At 65.2% G+C, this 20,878-nt stretch overlaps 9 protein-coding genes across 9 annotated transcripts; 7 read left to right on the forward strand and 2 right to left on the reverse strand.

Annotated features, from left to right (window-relative positions):
- Nucleotides 1-321: 321 nt before the first annotated feature.
- V1510DRAFT_422139 (phosphatidic acid phosphatase type 2/haloperoxidase) lies at nucleotides 322-1,670 on the forward strand. The gene has a single exon (XM_066934742.1). The coding sequence runs from the start codon at nucleotides 595-597 to the stop codon at nucleotides 1,468-1,470; it is 876 nt and encodes a 291-aa protein (XP_066787130.1). The 5' UTR covers nucleotides 322-594; the 3' UTR covers nucleotides 1,471-1,670.
- V1510DRAFT_246393 (3-methyl-2-oxobutanoate hydroxymethyltransferase) lies at nucleotides 1,567-2,986 on the reverse strand. The gene is made up of 3 exons (XM_066930561.1): nucleotides 2,530-2,986; nucleotides 2,391-2,495; nucleotides 1,567-2,349 (listed from the first exon to the last, which is right to left on the reverse strand). Exons 1-3 carry the CDS (start codon nucleotides 2,722-2,724, stop codon nucleotides 1,663-1,665), a joined length of 987 nt encoding a protein of 328 aa, XP_066787131.1. The 5' UTR covers nucleotides 2,725-2,986; the 3' UTR covers nucleotides 1,567-1,662.
- Nucleotides 2,987-3,654: 668 nt separating this feature from the next.
- On the forward strand, nucleotides 3,655-4,889 carry V1510DRAFT_422148 (ubiquitin-conjugating enzyme type E2). The gene is made up of 7 exons (XM_066934743.1): nucleotides 3,655-4,061; nucleotides 4,096-4,134; nucleotides 4,167-4,208; nucleotides 4,244-4,281; nucleotides 4,315-4,429; nucleotides 4,465-4,646; nucleotides 4,680-4,889. Exons 1-7 carry the CDS (start codon nucleotides 4,057-4,059, stop codon nucleotides 4,808-4,810), a joined length of 552 nt encoding a protein of 183 aa, XP_066787132.1. The 5' UTR covers nucleotides 3,655-4,056; the 3' UTR covers nucleotides 4,811-4,889.
- A 3,716-nt stretch (nucleotides 4,890-8,605) lies between these two features.
- V1510DRAFT_408231 (kinase-like domain-containing protein) lies at nucleotides 8,606-9,875 on the forward strand (the record flags this gene model as incomplete). Its single annotated transcript, XM_066932439.1, has 3 exons — nucleotides 8,606-8,642; nucleotides 8,679-8,801; nucleotides 8,839-9,875. 3 exons carry the CDS (start codon nucleotides 8,606-8,608, stop codon nucleotides 9,873-9,875), a joined length of 1,197 nt encoding a protein of 398 aa, XP_066787133.1.
- A 1,778-nt stretch (nucleotides 9,876-11,653) lies between these two features.
- Nucleotides 11,654-14,446, forward strand: V1510DRAFT_449398 (uncharacterized protein). The gene is made up of 3 exons (XM_066935792.1): nucleotides 11,654-12,283; nucleotides 12,318-12,865; nucleotides 13,386-14,446. The coding sequence occupies exons 1-3, from the start codon at nucleotides 12,033-12,035 to the stop codon at nucleotides 14,282-14,284; spliced, it is 1,698 nt and encodes a 565-aa protein (XP_066787134.1). The 5' UTR covers nucleotides 11,654-12,032; the 3' UTR covers nucleotides 14,285-14,446.
- Nucleotides 14,447-14,636: 190 nt separating this feature from the next.
- V1510DRAFT_382552 (Nuf2 family-domain-containing protein) lies at nucleotides 14,637-16,184 on the forward strand. The gene is made up of 2 exons (XM_066931662.1): nucleotides 14,637-14,754; nucleotides 14,788-16,184. Exons 1-2 carry the CDS (start codon nucleotides 14,652-14,654, stop codon nucleotides 16,113-16,115), a joined length of 1,431 nt encoding a protein of 476 aa, XP_066787135.1. The 5' UTR covers nucleotides 14,637-14,651; the 3' UTR covers nucleotides 16,116-16,184.
- On the reverse strand, nucleotides 16,047-16,991 carry V1510DRAFT_246595 (uncharacterized protein). The gene has a single exon (XM_066930562.1). It carries the CDS (start codon nucleotides 16,733-16,735, stop codon nucleotides 16,124-16,126), a length of 612 nt encoding a protein of 203 aa, XP_066787136.1. The 5' UTR covers nucleotides 16,736-16,991; the 3' UTR covers nucleotides 16,047-16,123.
- A 1,426-nt stretch (nucleotides 16,992-18,417) lies between these two features.
- On the forward strand, nucleotides 18,418-18,975 carry V1510DRAFT_422170 (uncharacterized protein). The gene is made up of 3 exons (XM_066934744.1): nucleotides 18,418-18,569; nucleotides 18,599-18,736; nucleotides 18,766-18,975. The coding sequence occupies exons 2-3, from the start codon at nucleotides 18,604-18,606 to the stop codon at nucleotides 18,801-18,803; spliced, it is 171 nt and encodes a 56-aa protein (XP_066787137.1). The 5' UTR covers nucleotides 18,418-18,569; nucleotides 18,599-18,603; the 3' UTR covers nucleotides 18,804-18,975.
- Nucleotides 18,976-20,817, forward strand: V1510DRAFT_422172 (uncharacterized protein). Its single transcript, XM_066934745.1, has 5 exons — nucleotides 18,976-19,097; nucleotides 19,345-19,413; nucleotides 19,446-19,506; nucleotides 19,539-19,696; nucleotides 19,728-20,817. The coding sequence occupies exons 2-5, from the start codon at nucleotides 19,367-19,369 to the stop codon at nucleotides 20,764-20,766; spliced, it is 1,305 nt and encodes a 434-aa protein (XP_066787138.1). The 5' UTR covers nucleotides 18,976-19,097; nucleotides 19,345-19,366; the 3' UTR covers nucleotides 20,767-20,817.
- Nucleotides 20,818-20,878: the final 61 nt, after the last annotated feature.

Here is a 20,878-nt window from a genome sequence, read left to right on the forward strand (position 1 = left end):
CGTGGCAACTGTGGCGGCGGGCGGCCGGGTAAACGCGCGCGCGGAGGCGCCCGCCGGCCCGCAGCCACAGCGTGGCGGCAGCCACACGGCTGCACGCGCCCGCGCACGCCGCCAACGGCGCCCCAACCAGTAACGCCGCACGCGATCACAGCCCGCTCACACTACTGGCGCCACGGCGCCGGCACACCGTGCGCGGCACCACGTGCGCGGGAGAGCGCGCTTACCCGGCCGCGGAACGCCCGATCGGGGCAGGCGCCCTGGCGTCACGTGGCCGGCAGCCGTTATCTCGCCAGCTCGTACGCCGATAGCTGGAATGCGTCCGGCACAGCGGCCGGCTAGCGTCCAGCGCAGCCCCCATACGGCGGCGGCGGTATGACCCAAGCACGCATGCGCCGAGCCAGGCAGCCTTTATAATCACACCGATCCTTCGTCTGCCGGCAGCGCTCTTCCAGACCTCGATCGACCTCTGCTATTTGAAATCGGTGCCTGCCTGCCGGTTTCCCTTTCCAGCTTGCTTGCACAGACGCTTAGGCCGCACCGTTACGTGCAGTCCTAGCTACTCTTTGGGACCGTTCCTTGCACGCGACCACTGCCATGTCGACCTACGCCGCCGTCACCAAGAAGATGGACCTGTGGGCGCCGGTCCTGCACCGGTACCACCTGGTGGACTGGATCTACGTCTGGCTGCTCTTCGGCGGCTTCCTCGTGCTCGAGGAGATGAACCCGTTCTTCAGCATGTTCTCGCTGGACGACGTGAGCATCCAGCACCCGTACGCGACCAGCGAGCGGGTCACGTCCATCAACGGCGTCATCATCAACGTGACGGTGCCGGTGGGCGTGATGGTGCTGATGACGCCGCTGCTGCACCGCAAGGGCGACTGGAAGCACGTGCTGAACGTGTCGCTGCTGTCGCTGGCGCACTCGATCTTCCTGACCGAGTTCGTGACCGACCTGCTGAAGAACACGATCGGCCGCACGCGCCCGGACTTCATCGCGCGCTGCATGCCCGCGCCGGGCACGCCGCTGACGGGCCTCGTCGGCATCGAGGTCTGCACGAACCCGAACATGGGCGTGCTCTACGACGGCTTCCGCAGCACGCCCTCCGGGCACTCGTCGCTGTCGTTCGCCGGCCTCGGCTTCCTCTCGGCCTGGCTCGCCGGCCAGCTGCACATCTTCCAGCCCGGCGCCGAGCTCTTCAAGACCATGTTCTCGCTCATCCCGCTGGTCATGGGCCTCTTCATCGGCATCTCCCGCATCGAGGACTACCGCCACCACATCACCGACATCATCTTCGGCGGCGTCATCGGCACGCTCGTCGCGTGGTACTCGTACCGCAAGTTCTTCCCGCACCTCGGCCGGTCCGACTCGGACGCGCCGCTGGCCATCAAGGACGTCACCGACGCCAAGCCGTACGCCTACGGCGAGTTCCACGACTCGCTCGACTCGCTCGAGGCCCAGAAGTACCAGTAGTCATGTCCTCTGGTCTGCGGGCACCCATTTTTGCATGACATGACTCGTTTTGGTGTATTATGATGATTTGTATAGGCATGCGCAAGAGAATATGATGTATGTAGACGCGCTCACGGGGTAGAGGGGTAATGCGGTAATGAAGTAATGTTTACGGGGAACGAGCTAGCATCGAATGACAAAAATGCATTTTCTCTATTTGATCTCGGCCAGCGCCTGCTTGATTGCCGCCAGCTGCGTCTCGGCCACCGTGTACGTGTGCTCGGCCGCCGGGAACGTGCCCGCCTTGACCTCGCCCACGTACGTCCGGATCCCGGCCGTGATCCGCTCCAGGTTGTTCTCGTACTTCTTCAGGAACTTGGGCGTGAACCGGTCAAAGTTGCCCAGCATGTCCAGCTGCACCAGCACCTGGCCCGAGCACCCGGCGCCGGCGCCGATGCCGATCGTCGGCACGCTGATGCGCTCCGTCACAATCCGCGCCACCTCCTCGGGCACGGCCTCGATGACCATGCCAAACACGCCGGCGTCCTGCAGCGCGTATGCGTTGTCCAGCAGCTCCGTCGCCGACTTGACCGTCTTGCCCTGCACCCGGAACCCGCCCAGCGACGCCTGCCGCTGCGGCGTCAGACCGATGTGGCCTAGCACCGGGATTCCCGCCCGCGTGATCGCCCGGATCGTCTCGCTCATTTCGCGGCCGCCCTCGAGCTTGACCGCCTCCATGCGGCCCTCGCCGATCAGCCGCACGCTCGACGCGATTGCGTCCCGCACCGACGTCTCGTACGTGCCGAACGGCATGTCCCCGACCAAGAACGCCGACTTGTTGCCCCGCTGCACGGCCCGGCAGTGGTACAGCATTTCGTCCAGCGACAGCTGGTTGGTGTCCTATTTGTCAGCACGCCCCACGCAATGCGGGGTCCACGCACCTCGTATCCGAGGGCCACCATGGCCAGCGAATCGCCCACGAGCGTGATGTCGACGCCGGCGCGGTCTGCCATCAGCGCGGACGGGTAGTCGTGCGCGGTCAGGACCTGCGGTCAGCACTCTCGCAGCGAGCGCACGTACGCTGATCGGCTCCTTCTTGCGGTACATCTTGCGGATGTCTGTCAGTGTCACTTTTGGCCGCGTGGCTGCTGTGGACTCGGCCGCGGGGTAGCTGCTGTATTGACGGCACCGGTCGCCCAGTTCGAACATGGGTTCGGCGGCTGCGCCCAGTGCCCGCGCGCGCATGCGGCCTGCGGCTGCTCTCAATAGAGCCATCCTGTCTTCGTATCGACGACTGCGGGTGCTCCGGTGTGCGATTGGTCCTGCCAGTCGACTGGCGGCCTCTGTTGGGGGTTTGAGCGGGTCCGGCCTAACACCGTAGATCAGATCGTTTGACCTCTTCGCGCAGTGAATCGGTCTCCCGAGACGTTTCTAGACGACTGGGAGAGGCGGATTCAATTGCGATTTAAGCCAGGCGTCAATTGCAGCTTGCGAGCGGTGATGGAGCTGCTGCTTAGCAATAAGTTCTGCTAGCTCTTGATGTGGTTTCCGGGCCAAATTTTTCTCCATGACCTGATCTCTCCGGCCCCTGAACAGTAGTGCGTTGGGAGTGTTAGTCATGCACAAGTGAGGGAGTGCGCGGGTGCTAACACCGAGTGTGGTGATGGAGCGCACGAATAGGGCATATCTATCACAATATGCGCGGCGGGTACCCATTTACAATGATCCCAACAGTTCGCTGTAAACTGCAATGGCCATTTATTGGCCGCGGCGTCTGCGCGGTTCCGCACGACCTCGGCATTACTTCGGCCCTGGCCCTGGTGTCTGCGTTGTAGCCCGGTCCTGGTGCAGCACGGTCGGCGCACTAGCCGGGATTCCTGCGGCTCGGCACGAGATCAAGACGCACGCCCTGGCCGCCTGCAGCATGACGGCAGCCGAGACGTAGCAAATCGCCATCCGGCTGGCGCGGGTTCGTGCGGCGCGTGCGGCTCGCCAGGCTCGTGCGGCGCGTGCGGCTCGTGCGGCGCTGTCGCCACAGCGCGTTACCCTCCGCGTCGTTGTTCGGCCAGCGATCGCCGTAGCGCACACCGGGTAACCATCCCCGCACCCGCCCGGCTCGGGTCCGGCCGGACCAGGACGCGGCCAGCCGCCAGTGGCGGGTAGCAGCGTGTGATAGCGGCTTGCCGCGTGCATGTGTTGGCGTATACGCTGTGCGGCGTAGGCATCTGTAGGGCCCGTGGTCATGCGTGACTTCCGTTCTTGTTGAAGTACGTCCCAAACCGCGATATCCAGCACACCATCCGACACCCACGTCTCAAAGGTAGGTACGATCGCAGTGGCGCAGGCATCCGGACTCGACCAGGCAGCTGGAATGGCGGAGAGTGTGCAACGGGCCGACCACCACCGGCCCTGCTGCGGTGGCGCTGTCACGCTCGGGCGTCGGCCTGGGCCCTATTCGTGCATGACGCACCCGGATGCTGGCTCACTGTAGATTATAAGACTGAGTGAGGGATTCAGCTAATCGGCAGAGCAACACGCCTGCGCCAGAGGAGACGAGGAAGGCCGATCGAGACACCAGCAGCATACAGGCGAGCAGCACGAGCAACGATGAGGTGAGCCGCTGCGGCCGAATCAGACTGACGCCAGTTCCCCCAAACGTCGGATAGAGACCGACGTTATGAAGATGTAGGTTACCGGCCGGCCCGGACTGACCCCAGGCTGATGAGCGACTACGAGGTCACGCTCGTCAACGGAAGCATGTAAGTGTGCGCACGGCGGCAGCGTTGACAGGCAGGCAGGAGTTCTATGTACGCTTCAAGGGTCCAGAGGAGAGTACGTGAATCGGTGACGACCTGCTGACAGCAGCCCCGTTCCAGGGCGGCGTCTGGAAGATCCACGTCGAGCTGCCGGACCAGTACCCGTACAAGTCGCCCTCGATTGGCTTCACCAACCGGATCTTCCACCCCAACATCGATGAGCTGTACGTGCACCTCCCGATCCGCAGCTAACCTCCAGGAGCGGCTCCGTCTGCCTGGACGTCATCAACCAGACGTGGTCGCCGATGTTCGATATGATCAACATTTTCGAGGTGTTCCTTCCGCAGCTGCTCCGGTACCCCAACCCGACCGATCCGCTCAACGGCGAGGCTGCGGCGCTGCTGATGCGCGAGCCGAAGGCATATGACACCAAGGTCAAGGGTATGTGATTACGTGTACGCCGCCTGACGCCAGAATACGTGGCCAAGTATGCATCCAAGGACGCCGCGGACGATGACGACGAGCCGAGCTCTGACGATGACGAGATGAGCTCGGCGGGCTCGTTCGACTCAGACGACGAGCCCGCAGGCCAGATGGAGGTGTAACCTCACGCATTTCGGAGGGACACTGGACCGGCATAGACGCCCGCTTGTATTTTTGAATAATGAAAGCTTCCACGACAAAGCCACAGCACGCCATGCTACATATCTGCAGTGCGTCCTACGCTCAGCACATTACGTGCGGGTGCGCCGCTGGCGCCGTTGCTCAGAACCTCGGTCGGCGCCGTCGGGGCGCACTGGCACACCGTTGCGTCGGTAGCTAGGCGATTTACGTAGCGTGCAGTGTGTTTCGGCCGCGCAAACGGCGCGTACGCCGGTGTCATCCGGTCACGGACCGCCTCGTTGGCTGGACCCAGCGCCTTTAAACGACCGACGCTCGGCCGACCACCCCTAGCAAATGGGCCTTGCCACTGCGGCTGAGCAAGCGCGCTACCGATATCGTGGGCCGGCCGAGCGGGTCGCAGTCTCGAGCGCCGTCGCCGACAACCGACAGTGCTCCCCTGTTCGTAAACGATAGAGACGGGTCGCCACGCGCATATCTGAAGACAGTCCCAGCCTTGCGAAGCGTGTGCGCACGGCGGAGTAGGATGCGGCGGGCAGCAGGCACCGCCCGTTAGTCACAAATAATGGCGGCAATCTTTGTCTCAGCCGCCGTACATAATACGTGATCAGTGCCTAGTCCCGCAGGCACAGGAACAATAATTTGCCCGATTGGGTAACTGAAGTACCAATAATCCTGTTTAAAGTTCGTGTAATGCGCACGAACCACAGATCTGGCACTGCCGGCGTACAAACCCGTGTCTAGCGTGGCGCGTCCGGCGGTCACAACCGGCGCAGCTGCTTCCCGGCAATCCGGTTGCAGGTACTGGCGCCAGCGAGTGGAGCCGAACCGAAGCGGCCAGCTTGGCCGCAGGACGCTGCTGCAGGTGCAGGCTCAATGGTGGCATCGGCTGGCTTAGGTCCTACCATAAGGCCAGCCACGCCAACACCGTTCGACCGCTAGCAGCCGCTCACTACCGTGCGGCGCTGTCCATGAGACAGTCCCAGTGGCTGGCATTGGCAATTATGAAACACAGCGCACACTGATCCGCCCAGCACTCGACAACCGCCACGAGCACGCACTCTGGAGTGACCGGGCAGTGCGGTGAGACGCAGCGCGATACGCTTGCGTCCGCTGTCGGGCTATATACGCAGAGCATTATCAGTGCCTGTTTGCTTTCTGCATACTACGACGGTGGGTACTCGAGGGTGAGGGCAACTGCGATCGAAGGCAGCATATTAATCGCTTGGCATGCCTACCGGGGGGCTGCACTTCGGCGGCGGCAACCGCAGTGCCCTGCGCCTGAGCGTCAACGGCGTAAGCGGGCAGCGTAGCCGTGCAATAACCGTATCAGACGTCATACCTGATCGGCCGCTAGTCGACCGACGATCCCGCTCAAACAGTGCTCAATGTCTCTGACCTACCGCTACCGGCAGTGCTCCGCTTCTGAGACCAGCAGGTACCGCCTGTGCCTGATGATCCAGATTTTTGTCTCTGCACTTCCGCCTATGCAGTCTAACCTTTGCTATCGGCAAGCCCGGGTGGATGGTGCCGGCTCGGACAATATGTTCGCGACCTCTAAGGCTACAGCCCGGGCACCCCGAAATTGTGCTTGCTCTCGGCTGGCTATAAATATAGCAGGCTGCGCAACTTGCTCGCCATAGTCGCCATGGCCTTGATCACCAGCGCTGCCTGTATCTTCTTCGTTTTTGCGTGCACACACCTCTTTATGCTGAGCATGCATGTCCATATCGAATAGCGGCTTACCAAACCGAGCACAACTACGAGTGAGATCAATTTCACCGAGACCTTGCGGCCCCTGTCTGCGCGGCTGAGTACGACCGTGGGGTCGTCTGAGGTGGGGACGGGTGCCTGTCTTGTGTTCAGGCACGACACCGCCTACTGGCACCGGATCGGGTGCGGAATGAAGCCGATGGTCAGCAACATCGGGATCCTCAGGCACAGCTTAGTCGCTTGCGCAAATGATGAAAGCGCGCATGACCGCAGTTCGTCGATCGGAGCATCGGTCTAACGGCGGGCTTTGAGCTGTGGCTATCGCAACAGCCGCGCGCGGCTGCGTTCATGCAGGCCCCGTGAGCCGCGCCTCTCTCGTCAGGGTGGCTGGTGGCTAGTGCCTGACCAAGTGAGTGCTTATTGTAACGTGGTCGTGCGCTATGCCGCTCACGGCGTGGCTCCACTGGTCGGGCGCTCACCGCTCGCGTGGAACCGCGGCCAACTGGCGCGCCGTGTTCCATGTGCACCTCACGCGCCATATCGCGTTAGCGTATGATGCAGGAGTAAGAAGCTCTCTTAATCCCGCTTCCATTAGCTGTGTGGGAGGCCGCACCTGAAACCCCCTTAATCGCCAATACAAGTATGTCTTGCTCCTTCCGTTGGTAGCCGTCTCGATCGTTATTGCCACAGCCAGTGCCTAACGCGTAGCCGTATCATACTGGTGGCCACCGAAGGCTGCACGCAGCGTGCCGTCGCCACGGGACGACTCCAGGTGGTCGGCGATGGCCGGGCCTTCGTGATGTCCGGTCTTCGTGGCGGCCCAACAGAGTTCGCGCTGTCGTCGCGGCGGCTGGCTGTGACTGTGCTGTGACCTGTTGTGATCCAACTCGAGCCCCATGCCTCTAATTCACGCGAGGGCGAGGCCCCCCGCGCTGTCCTCCGGACGTAGTTCCCGGGGACTAGCCGCGTGCAATAGTGTGACGGCGCGATCGGTCGCCCAGTGCACCGCGTGCTGCCGCGTGCGATGGTAGTCGGCCGCGTGCGTTCACGCGTGCAAGCGTTGTTGCGGGGCGACTACGCTGGCCGTGTGCGCGGCCTCTTGTCTGCCGTTCTCCTGCGCCCGCCTATGCAAGGTGCATCCACGCTGCGCGTCTAACGCTCAAGCGGACGCGCGTGGGCAAATGCGCTCACCCGATCGGGCGACTGCAGATTCTAGTCTGGTCACTAGTCCGGTAACGTGGCCCGCCTAGCAGTGGCAGGGACAGCTGCAGCGGCGCGCTTACCACTCTGGACGACTACTCGCCTTAGAAGCTGTGCAGACGGGCGGGATGTGGCCACTAGGCTCGGCCCCGGGCACTGACAAGTGTCGCGAGCTGGCGCGAATCCACAACAGGCACCGGCGTGGCAACCGCAAGTAGGCAAGGCGCGGCCGGCGCGGCCGGCGCGGCCGGGACTCGGGCACGGCCGTCGGTGGTCAGGGCCTTATATGGACACTGCGGCCTGCTGGCTCACAGACCAAGGCCTTGTTTTGTTCGCCGTCACCGCCGCAAAGCAAGCGGTTGCCCGCCATCTGCCTCCTGCCATAGCTGCCAACGCGCTGGAACCGCCTCAGCGACAGCCGCAGGATCGTTGTCTCGCTGTCTCGCTGCTGAGCCGCTCCTGACGGCCTCATCGAGCTCCGAGCGCACCAGGGTCTGCAGTAAGCCGACGAGTTGCGTCCCCTGTCCCGACCGCGCGGTCAATCCTGTCCACTACCGCGAGTAGCCAAGCGTCAGCTCAAAGTGAGCTCAAGTCTTGTCTGGTACGTCCCGAACGGCCGGTCGTGCCACTGGCCTGGCTTCAGTGCGACCCCACGAGCGACCCCACGGGCGGTCCCACAGGCCGCGTCCCCATGGGCAGGCTCGGATCGGCGCGACGTTACGCAGCGGCTAACCGGATAGTTTTCAGGATCATAAGAAGCGGGCCGCCTGTCGTGGTCTACTGATAGTCAGAGTCTTTGCATTATACTACAGCAGCATATATAGCCTGGACTCGTTCTGGGCTGGGGGTCCTCACACACACACAGAATGGGCAACTCATCTGGAAAAGAGTCCAGCGGTGAGAGTAAGTTACTGTGTTAGCTCCATGTTTTGACACCAGTCGCACTCAATCACTTTCGGCTGTTACGGGTGGTAGGAAAGGGCTCTTTTGGCAAGGTCCGCATCGTTGAGCACAAAGCTACGCGTCAGACGTATGCACTCAAGTACATAGCCAAAGACGAGAGTATGTTGGACCTTGCCGTGACGTGCTGACCGTACAGTTGTCAAGTCCGACAGCGTCAAGAACATCATTCGCGAACGCAACATCCTGGAGAAGATCAAGCACCCTTTTATCTGTAACCTGCGGTACTCGTTCCAGGATGCCGAGTTCCTGTTCATTGTCGTCGACCTCATGACTGGTGGAGATCTGCGCTTCCACATCTCGCGCAAGACCATCCACGAGGACGCAATCCGGTTCTGGATTGCGGAGGCGGCGTGCGCGCTGGACTACATACATCGCCAGCAGATTGTGCATCGCGACGTTAAACCCGATAACATCCTGCTGGACTCGCAGGGCCACGTCTCGCTAGCGGACTTCAACGTCGCGGCCAAGTACCAGCCGGGCCAGCTGCTGTACGGCAAGTCTGGCACGCTGTCGTACCTCCCTCCTGAGGTCTTCGCCAACACTGGCTACGACGCCACACTCGACTGGTGGTCGCTCGGTGTGGTTATGTACGAGTGCTGCTACAACCGGCGGCCGTTTCCGGCAAACAGCCAAAGCGAGCTGGTCGAGCAGGTCATGCATGCCGAGCCAGTGTTTCCACCGACAGTGTCGGCCGAGTGTATTGATGTAATGCGGCGACTGCTCTGCAAGGACCGCACCAGGCGCCTGGGCGCCGGCGGCCTGGACGACATATTCACGCACCCGTTCTTTGAACAGTATGACCGGCAAATGCTAGAGCAGAAGCGTGTCTCACCGGTGTTTGTGCCGCCGAGCAAGAAGGTCAACTACGACGCGTCGTTTGATCTCGAGGAGATGCTCCTCGAGGGCTCGCCACTGGATCCTCGCATGGGTCGCCGCAAAGGAGCCGACATTCGCTTCGACAAGGTCCACGACGTCTCGCGTGAAGAAGAACTCTACAGGCTGCTTGATGTGCACTTCCATACTTACGACTTTGCCCGCTACGCGAAGCCGATATCTGCCCCGATCCCGGCTGCCCCTGTCCTCTCGTCCATCGTCAACCAGGCATGCCAAACCGAGCACCGTTCGGGGATCCCCGTCATGCTCTCCAAAGAGATCGCTTCCTCCACCACCTAGCATATTGATATCTTGCATAGCTCGCGCGATCGGACCAGCCGTGTCGGCTGGTGTCGCGCCATGTTCTTTTTTGGCATTCGTTGGTTATATATGTATTTTGTCTGTTCTGTGCTTAGTATATTGGAGATTGTATAATTAGTACGCGACTGTTCATCCTGATGTAAACGAGGTTGGATGCGGCAGTGGTCTTGCCCTCAACGCGCGTGCGGCACGACGCAGGTACGTGGGGCCCACGCGAGTGCTCGCTTCGTCGGACACAACATTAGGCTTCGGAATGTGCGTGTGTGGCAGTGCGTGGCTGGTGCTTCTGTAGCTCTCGCCGCCGGGCCCAGGCCTGCCGCCTTTCACGCGCGACACCGCCTGCGGCGGTCGGTTCCAAGTCAATGGGCCGGACTCGCCGTCGTGCTGTCGTCAGACGAGTGAGCAAATTCTCGGGTGCTCGTCGTCTCGGCGTTTTCTACAATCAAAGGCCGAGCGCCCGCCGGGTGCTAGCTGGCGTCGGCAACACGTCACGCCGGCGCCCGATGACTAGCGGCCCATCATGGTCCCGGTGAACATGGTATCTAGACTGAGACAGACTGGTCGCACCTAGAACGGTGTACCGAGCGATCGTAGCGCGGCCAGGGCCCGACGCAGCGCAGTCACACGCCGAGCCCGCAGGCGGAGCCGGACCTCCGCCCTTGGCGCCAACAGGCACACGGCAAGTACACGGTAGTCATCGCCGGGTCCAGCTAGGCTTGGCCGCTCTGCCGCTAGTTGAAAATGCCATTCCAATTGCCTACGATCCGGTTTGTCCGGACTGCTCAGAGTCGCACCGGCCACGCCGCGCGCTGAGGGCCAATCACCAGCTCGACTACAAAATGATAGGCCACGGCAGCCTGATAAGTACGTAGGTTCTGAGCGTGAGCCCCTGGCGATCGTGGCTGCGCAGTGGCGCAGGACGGCTCGCTCTTGACGTCGTGCCCGGTCGGCAGGCCTTCACGCTGCCAGATCGGAACGACCGTCGCGGAACACTGCCGGATGCAAGGCATCGGACCAGCCGTCTGCGGGACGTAAACGCGTCACGAGGATGGTGTGGGCGTTGATATCGTACCCCAAAACCTCGGTTGCAGCCACGGCGGCGGCGGCCGTCGGCCAGCTTAGCCGTACGCCAGTCTGGACGCCGCGCCGAACAGCTTTTAGGGTTCGACCATGCCCCGTAGGCAGACGCCACGATCTGATAGCACAGCTGCGAACCGCGTTCAAGCGGCCGGGGGTGAGTGTAGCCGGTATGGCCGATAGAGACAGGCACCGACCTGGCAGTTTGAGACGGCCGCTTCCATGATGCACCAAAGAGGGGGCGGCTGAAAATCGCGCCCCAACTGCCTCAGAGAGGAGAAGGTAACCAGGCCATGCACGTCTACCGTAGAGACCTGCGCACTACTCTGGACTGTCGCCGCGCGGCCGCAGCCCGCACCGCCGCATGACTCGCAGAACGACGCTGAAACTACGGTGCCGGCGCGGCTGCCGCCCACTCCGGTCTTGTCCACCAAGTCGCCCGCACACTTCTAGGCTCGCCAGACACGCCAAGCCGGCAGGCAATCCCACGAGAAGGCGGCTGAGCCGCTAGTCTTGCCCTGAAGAGTCCTTGACGGAGCCCGGCCAATTACAACTGGCGCATATGCACGCTTGATTAGGAATAAGCCGGCACCGGATTGGACGGTGGCATCTGATATAGACGCTCGTAGCTCTTGTCGCAGCCAATCAGAGTGCTCGCAATAAGCAGATCCCAATGCAGGCGACAGTAAGGTTTAAATCACGTGAGTTTGCACTAAACTCCGCGCCTTAGCTCATATACACCGCCTATTAAGATTCTGTAGGGCTAGTGCTGGGTAAGCACCGTGCTGGGAGACGGCCATCGCGAAACTGGGCCACGGCCGTTCTGGATCCATCCCGTTTTCACGTCAGATTTTTCTTCCACCGCATCTAAACACCCGAAGAGCAAGGGAGATTGCACGGGCATATAGCCGGACGGGTCGCAATTGTGACGGCATCGCAACAGACGACTGCGAACGCCGACCATTCGACGGGCTCGACCACGAGCTACCCAGAAGCGCCGTGCCTCCTGCGAGCGCTACGAACCCTACAAACGCTGGTGAGCCAGCGAGCGTGCAGAGCATGCCCAGCTCGCTGAGTGTCCTGCTTGCCCCCACGACCTCGCTGGTGTCTGCGCCGGAGCTGCCGGACAACCACAGCTCCGCGCTGATACCGGCCACACGCACGATCGGCCGCTCCCCGATGGCCGCCAGCCCAAGCTCGACGCCGGCGACGCCGGCCGCTGGCCGCCAGTCGGCCACGCCGCAACCCGAGCCCAAGGGCGAGGACCAGTTTACCGTTTTTCAGCCGCTGAGCGTCGGCCAGGTCTGCAGGTACGCCGGAGATGAGAGCGTTGACTGACGACAGCAACTGCGGGACCACTCGCACGCCGCTCTGGCGCCGCGCGCCAGACGGATCTACCATTTGCAACGCATGTGGTCTCTACTTGAAGGCGCGCAACACATCGCGGCCGGTCAATCTCAAGCGGCCGCCGCAGACGGTCAAAGTGGCCACGTCGGGCAATGGCGATGAAGGCCAGCGCACTCCGGCGGAGCAGATCGTGCCGGGCACCTGTCCTGGTGACGGCCGCTGCAACGGCACAGGCGGCTCCAAAGCTTGCAGTGGCTGCCCTGCCTACAATAATCGCGTGTCCAAGGTCGCGCAGGCTGGCAGCCACCGGTGCGGCTCCGCTCAGACGACGGAGTCGCCCCGGCCGGAACAGTCCGCGGATGAGACTCCGCGTGAGTACCGCGTCGTGCGCGACGCGGATGCCTCAACGTACTCCGATTCGAAGGACGAATCGTCCGGTGCCTGGCCCGGGCCCGCGGTCATCGTGGCTTGCCAGAACTGCAGCACTACCATTACACCGTTGTGGCGTCGCGACGAGGCCGGTCACACCATCTGCAACGCATGCGGTAAGTTGCTCATATTTGCTTATGTTGTTCGCTGCGGCGCCCGACGGCGCCCGCAGGCGGCGGCCGGTGCCCGTTGGCGCCCGCTGGTGCCTGCTGGCACCCGATGGCGTCCGATGGCGTCTGCATCTGGCTCGTGCTACGTCTCGTGCCCGCACGGAAAGGCTGCGGCCGGACCCCGCTGGCCTTGGCTAGGCCCGTCTCGCCCACTGCCGCGCCGGCCACAACCCCGAGCCGATCTACCGCGGCGCGCGACTGCGGCCGCCGGCAGACTTGGTCCCCGCGGCTGCGCCTGGCGCGTCAGCCGCGACCGGTCGCTGCTGACTCGGCGCGGTCTAGACCGGTGCGCGGACCCGTCGACGTGGTTCGCGGTGCACGCACGGTCTTGGCTGCGTCGGCGTTCCCAGCGGCTGGGACTGCCGTGGCTCCGGTGGGCGCGGTCTGGCCTTCGCATAAGCGGCTAGGCGTACGCGGCGCGAGGCGCAAATCTAATCTGATCAATCAGTCTGACATTTGCGTTTAGGACTATACTACAAACTGCATGGCGTACACCGACCAGTCGCAATGAAGAAAAGCGTCATCAAGCGACGAAAAAGGATCGTTCCGCCGGCAATGGGCCCGGGCCAGAACGCTCTGGCGCAGACCCCCAACAGTGGCAGCACATACTCTTCGGACGAAGAATCGGTGGTGCAAGCGCCGCTGACTCCGCAGACGCAAGAGCAAAGACTGCCCGCGGGACGGCCAGCACAGTCAACACAGCCAACACAGCCCGGTGTCGCACAGGCTGCTGCCTATCCGCCGGTGCAGGCCAGACAGACCCACAGTCAAGGGGTCGAGGTGGCGGGAAGCAACAAACAGGCGCACGGGCAGTCGCCCCGGGCGGCTGCCAACGGGCACAACCCGGCGCGGCCGCCCACAGACGAGCGGCGGCAATTGCCTGCGCTGGCGGCGGTCACGCGCGAGGGCTACTATGGCGCGCCGCCCACGCCGGTGGACTTCACGGGCGCGTTCCGCTCGGGTGAGCGCGCGGGCTCCAAGCGGCCGGCGTCGCCCGACAGCCCGGACCAGCGACTGCCGCCGCTAAAGATGCCGTACGGCGCAGGCTACCAGCGGCACGGCGGCACGTCGACCTCGCCGGCGGCGTCCCCCCGTCGCGACGACGCTGACAGCATGGCCCGGGTCAACAGCATCAGCTCGATCCTGAATCCGTCGGCGGCCGCCGAGCGCGCGCCGCCGGCGTTCCGCTACGCGGGCACGCTAGAGGTCCCGGTCGAGATCGTGGGCGAGCCCGACAAGGTGCGCGAGCATCTGCGGACGCGCCGGCGCAGGCTGGAGGAGGAGTTGGACGAGCAGAAGCGCCGCATGCTGGACATGGAGCGGCTTATCAAGCAGTACGACAAGGACATTGCCGACATCAGCTAGTGGGCGGCCGTGGCCTCTTGTACATTTCTCACTGGTTGGTTGAAGGGTCTTACGTTTGGGAATGAAAAGCAAATGGGTTTTGTTTGTTACTGCGCGCATGCACAAGTGGCCGTGACCACGCATGTATCTGTGTATAGAGAATGCATGAGTTTGATGCCTGTTTGCCACTGCGGCGGGATGGCCGCGGCGCGGCGGCGGCCCCGCGGCGGGCGGTGCCAGCAGCGTGGGACGCGCTGCGGCCCAACGGGGAGCGCGCCGCGCGGGCCCGAGGCGCGGCGGGGCGCGCGCGTTGCCATGGCAACCATTTATTTACATCACGTCGCACAAGCACGCACGCCGCCGCGCCGCACCGCTCCCACCGCTCCATATGGCCTTCAGTGCGCGCAAGTCCAACGCGTTCAGCGTGCGCAAGTCGTCCATATACAAGCCGGGGTACAGCAGCAACCCGCCGTCGACGTCGCGGTCGTCGCGTAAGTAAGCGCGCAGCGCGCGCTGACCGGCAGAGATCTCGTTCCACGGCGACATCTTCCCGTTGCTGGACTTCCAGGAAATCGCGACATGTCTTCGCGGGTGCGACTTCTCGGTGGCCGAGTCGCTGCTGGTCAAGCCGACGGGGATCTACGTGCAGCAGCTGTTTGAGCAGATGGTGGCGTCGTTTCTGGGCATCACGTTCGAGAACCAGCTGCCGGTGCTGGAGGCGTGCAGCGAAGGCCTGGAGGGCTTTGACAACGCGCGGGCGGCGCGGAGCATGCTGTGCCTGGTGCGGGCGTCGGCCAAGCTGATGCGGATCTGCAGCGTGGACGACCTGTCGATCGCGGACTTCATGAAGCCCGAGCCGCAGCGGCTGCGGCGGCTGCTGTCGGCGGTCGTGAACTTTGCCCGGTTCCGCGAGGGCGAGATGGGCGCGTGCGACGACCTGATCCAGCGCAGCGAGGAGACGTCGATCGCCAGCGGTGAGGCCTACCAGAAGACGGCGCAGCTGAGCGAGCGGCTGGAGATGCTGCGCGCGCAGAAGAAGGACGAGGCGCCGCACGTCAAGGACATCCAGGACCAGAACCACCAGCTCGAGGCCGAGCTGCGGCGGCACAAGAAGCTGCAGGAGAACTGCCAGGCCAGCCACGAGGCGTACAAGCGCGACAAGCAGCGGCTGATCTCCAAGCTCGAGGACCAGAGCTTTCTGAGCGCGCAGCTCAAGAAGGAGTGCCACAAGCTGCAGAAGTACGTGCTGGACGCGCCCGAGAACCTGAGCAAGGTCAACGACGAGATGAGCGAGTCGCTGCACGCGATCCGCGCGACCGTCGAGCGCATGGAGGCGCGCGCGCGCGGCCTGGACGTGTCGATCGAGTCGCTGCGGCACCTCGAGGCCGACGTGGTCGCGTGCGTCAAGACCATGGAGGAGATCGAGGCCGAGAAGGCCACGTACGACAACGCGAGCCGGCTCGTGTCGACGCTGACCGACCGCCAGGAGAGCCGCCAGCTCGAGGCCGACGAGCTCGAGAGCAAGATCGCCCAGCTGCAGCAGCAGCTCGTCAACGCCGAGGAGCGCATCCAGCGCGTGCAGGAGCAGCGCGTCGCCAAGCGCGAGGCCATGCAGCGCAAGGCCCAGGAGCTCAAGGAGGCCAACGCCGAGCTCGTGGCCGAGCGCAGCGTCGTCACCCAGGAGATGGAGAAGAGCAAGGCCCTGATCGCCAACGCCGAGAAGAAGCAGGCCGACCTGCGCGACGCGCTCGACGCCGAGATCCGCGCGCTGACCGCCGAGCTCCAGCGCATGGAGACCCACGTGCTCCGCTACATTGACGAGATGGACCAGGCCGTGGCGGCCAAGTTATGATATGTACACTACTCCCCGCCGACGCCCCCGCACGCCCACGAGTCGATCCACTTGGCGAGCACTCGCCGGACGGCCACCGTAGCCACGTCCTTGGCGTCGCGCCGCCGCCCGCGCTCGTGGTCGAGCACGATCTGCTCGTCCAGCACGCTGGGCGCGCGCTCGAACAGGACGACGTCCAGCCCGAGCCGCACCGCCACGTCCACCACCAGCGCCAGCGTCCGCACCAGCTCCGCCGCGGTCGCGTGCTGCTTGTCGTAGACGTCCGCGACGTGCGCCGTCACCAGATCGCACACCACCACCGCGCCGGCCTTGGTTTTGCCGTCGACCGTGCCCACCACCGCGGCCGCCGAGCCCGCGCTCTGCAGCAGCGCCCGCACCTGCGCGACGGAGCCGGCCACTCGCACCGGCGTCGTCTTGAGCATGGCCAGCTCGGCCACTGCGATCTCGTACAGCGGCGGCGGCTCGCCGAACACGGCCGGAACGCCGCCGTCCGCGTCGTCGACCACAACCACCGCCGCCACGGCCAGCGCCCGCCCGCCGACGGCCACCTCGCCCGCCCGGCACGCCCGCAGGAAGCTGAACGCGTCTGCGAACCCGGCGTCGGCCACGTGCACGCCCATTCTGCGTGCGTGTTTGATAGCTCAGTCGGACGCGTCTTGACCGATGCACCGCCCACGCGTCCGCTCGCTCTCCGTCCGGCCGCAAGTCGCACCCTGGCAGGCTCTGGTCCAGTCCCGCACCGCCTCTGGCAGCTGTCTCTGCGCGCTCTGCGCTGCCGGCTCGTCGCTGGCGTTTTTCGGCCGCCGCCGGCGGCCTGGCGCTGCCGCCGCGCTCCCCTGCATATCCCGCCTGCAGCGGCGCACATATGCATGCGCTGGCCTTACCGCTTTCTCCCAGCGATCTCGCGTATGAAACAGCAAAATTCGGCCGTGCGATATCGACCAAACGGACCGCATCTCCGTGACAGACACGAGCCGTCCGGACCCGCTCTGGCTGACAAGTACCACGGTGGGTGTGGGCGCGGCGATGGCGCGGGTGGGCACTGACGGACAGGTCACAGGCGCGCGCTGATGGCGGCGTAGCTGGACGGGCATATCAGAGGCTTGCAGCCGTAGAGCAGGCGCAGGCAGCATCGCGATCAAACGAGGCCCAGGCGGCCCAGAGCGGCAGCAGGTGCAGGCAGCGAGCAGCGGGCAGGCAGGCGGGGCACGAGCGGAGGCAGCAAGATGTACGCGCCCAGAGGCGCGGAATCACCGGCCATGGCCTGCGACTCGGACGGCGGCAGCACGCCAGAGCCAGCGGCGGTGGCCACGCCGGTGCAGCGGCGGATGTCGGTGTCGCAGCGCGGCAGCGGGGGGCGGTGGGACACGCAGAGCGCGGCGTCGCCGGACGCCATGAGCGTCTCGCCGGGGTGGACGGAGGGCACGCCCGGGACCGGGTCGAGCTCGGGCACGGTGACGCCGATCAGCGCGTGGAAACAGGGCTCGAAGAGCGCGAGCATGCCGCAGCGCGAGCTGTCGACGAGCGTGTCGGCGCTGGGCCTGCAGTCGTCGCTGGAGACGGCGAAGCTGCCGGGGCCGGCGTCGTCGTCGTCGGACGAGGAGGACGGCGAGGGCGCGCTGGACGACGCGGCGTGGCTGGGCGAGGACGGGCCCGGGCGCAGCGCGTTCCTGGCGCGGCCGCTGTTCCGGCGGCAGTCGCAGACGCGGATGGGCGAGCGGCCGGCGGTGCCGCCGGTGCAGACCAACCTGAGCGGCTACGGGTACTTTCCGCGGTTCCACGGCAGCCACGCGCTGGCGGACGAGGACACGCGCAACCAGCAGACGCCGTCGACGTCGCCGACGACGGCGGCGCCGCCGCAGTTCCCGACGCCGCCGCCGCGGCGGCTGCGCGAGATGGGCGCGTTCGGGCGGCCGGCGCCGTTCGGCGCGCCGGCGCGGCCGGCGCCGCTGCCGCAGGCCGAGGACATGCGGACGACGCTGTCGCGCAAGGTCGTGATCTCGCGGATCGGGTCGCTCAAGCCGCAGACCAAGTCGTTCCTGCGGATCACCAAGGCGCTGGCGGACGAGTGCGCGCCGGCGGACGCCGAGATCAAGCACGAGAGCGAGGTCACGCTCGCGTTCCGCGACGACGCGGGCGCGGACGACGACGACGACGAGATCGAGCTGTACCGGCGTGGGTCCGGGCCGCGGGCGGCCGACCACGACCCGCTCGAGTCGCCGCCGCCGGGGCCGCGGGGGTTCGCGGGGGCGTTTGCGGCGACGCCGCTGCAGCGGCGCGGCTCGCCGGGGCTGGCGCGCGAGAGCGCGCTGGACGACGACGACGAGCCGCCGCTGCTGGACGGCACGCGCCGCGGCTCGCCGTTTTCGGGCACGCCGCCGGCGCACCTTGGCGGCGCGGACTCGCTGAGCACGTCGCCGGTGCGCGGCGGGCTGGGCAAGCTCAAGCGGAGAGGTACGGCGGCGGGGGGCGCGCTGACGCAGGCACCATGGACGACCGCTTCGAGGCGCTGTCCATCAAGCGCCGGGCGGTGTCGCCCGGCATCGGCGGCTCGAGCCCGACGGTGCCGGCGGCGACGGGCAGCTTCGCGGCCGGCAAGCGCTCGATGAAGCAGATGCAAGGTACGGGCCGCGACGGCTGCGCTGACCAGACACGTACGACCGGATCCAGAAGATGAGCCTGTCGTGAGCGGCGCGTGCGGCGCGCGGCGCGTCGAGCCGCACGCCGTGCGGCGCAGCACCGCCCCCCCGCCAAGCCGCTTGTCCCAAACAAGCGGCAAATTGATCCGGGTAACCTCGCTTTGTTCCCGGTATCTGCTTGTTGCATCAATTACGTAATCTCAACCGTATCCTCACGTAACCTTTTGCCCATCCTGTTGTCCCGCTTTAGGCGTTTGGCTGTCCTTCCGCGGTCTATCTTCCACTGAATTCCACGGCGCAGGCAGAGCAGCCGTTGCAGACGTATTCGAAATTGCTTAGAGAGGTAAGACGGCACGGTGTCGCGGACGTGCGGCCGCCGCCGGCCGCTGCGGCAATGCGCCGCCGGTCGGACAAGGCCGGCCTGGCCGGTCCGGCCGGCAGCGTCCGGACGGCGGCGGCAGCTGCAGCCGGGCCGGGCGCGGCCGCTGGGCTCGTGTGCGCCGCCGCCCGGCCCTCCAGCCGCGCTCCGGCCGGCGCGTGCGGCCCCGCGCGCCCTCCGCGCGCCCTCGCGGCTCTCAGCTGACCCCCAGATCGCCAGCGACCGCAGCAGCCATGGGTTTCAATTCTCCTCTGCCCATGAGCCTCAAGAGCGAGTGCAAGTACGTCGCTCTCTGGCGCCGCTGACCCCCAGGAAGGGCGCCCGCATCCTGAGCTCGTTCGTCCGGCCAAACCAGGTGCTGGGCATGGACATGGTAAGCCCGTGGCAGCCCAATTCTGACGCCAGGTGATCCCGCCGCACATCCTGGCCAACGCCAAGGGCCTGGCGATCATCACCGTGCTCAAGGCCGGCTTCCTGTTCTCGGGCCGTGCTGGTTCGGGCATCGTGGTGGCGCGGCTGCCGGACGGCACGTGGTCGGCGCCCTCGGCCATCATCACTGCTGGGTAAGCAATCTGCTGGCCGTGCTGACGCCAGTGCCGGTGTGGGCGGCCAGATCGGCGCCGAGCTCACGGACTTTGTCATGATCCTCAACACGCGCGCCGCCGTCGAGTCGTTCTCGCAGCTCGGCAGCATCACGCTCGGCGGCAACATCTCGATTGCGGCGGGCCCGATCGGCCGCAGCGCCGAGGCCGGCGGCTCGGCGTCGCTCAAGAGCGTTGCCGCCGTGTTCTCGTACTCCAAGACGCGCGGCCTCTTCGCCGGCGTCTCGCTCGAGGGCTCGGCGCTGATCGAGCGCCGCGACGCCAACCGCAAGTTCTACGGCACCAACGTCACGGCCAAGCAGCTGCTCTCGGGCGCGATCGAGCCGCCCACGGCCGCGGACCCGCTCATGCGCGTGCTCGACTCGCGCATCTTCCGCGGCAACTTCCAGTCGGTCTACGACGACGACATCTACAACGACGTGCCCGTGTTTGGCGACGACGACACGGACTCGCTCGACACGGACACGTACGGCCCGTCGCGGTCGTCGTCGCGGCGCAACCGCGACCGCGAGCTCGACCACGCGCCGTCGTCGCGGCGCGGCGGCTACGACGACTACGACGACGACTATGCGCCGTCGCGCTCGCGCTCGTCGCGCCTCGGCCGCGGCACGCAGACGTCCTGGAAGGACGACGTGTACGACAGAGACTCCAACGAGCGCTTCCAGCGGCAGCACTTCGAGTCGACATACAGCGACAAGCCGTCGCGGCCGTCCGCGCCCAAGCCCAACTTTGGCAACTCGCGCAGCGACAGCTACGGCAACGGCGGCAGCCGCGGCAACGGCAGTGGCTCGGGCGCTGGGCGTTCGGGGACCATCGGCGCGGGCTCGGCGGGGTCGGTCGCGGCGGCTGCCGCGGGCTCCCAGGCCGTCGCGCTCTTCACGTTCGACGGCGAGCAGGACGGCGACCTGGGCTTCCGCAAGGGCGACATCATCCAGATCGTCAAGAAGACCAACTCGCAGAACGACTGGTGGACGGGCCGGAAAAACGGCAAGGAGGGCATCTTCCCGGCCAACTACGTCGACCTCTTGTAGGCGCGGGCACGGACTTTTGGAGGTAGAGCAAATTGAGTTACGAGAACTGCACGGGCCGTGCGCGTAGCACGCGCGTAGCGGGCTGACATGTGTCGCCTGACCGGGGGACGGG

This window comes from Dipodascopsis tothii (genome assembly GCF_038497935.1).
Source record: "Dipodascopsis tothii strain CBS 759.85 unplaced genomic scaffold V1510scaffold_34, whole genome shotgun sequence".
In the NCBI taxonomy this organism is placed as follows: Eukaryota; Fungi; Ascomycota; class Lipomycetes; order Lipomycetales; family Lipomycetaceae; genus Neoaidaea; species Neoaidaea tothii.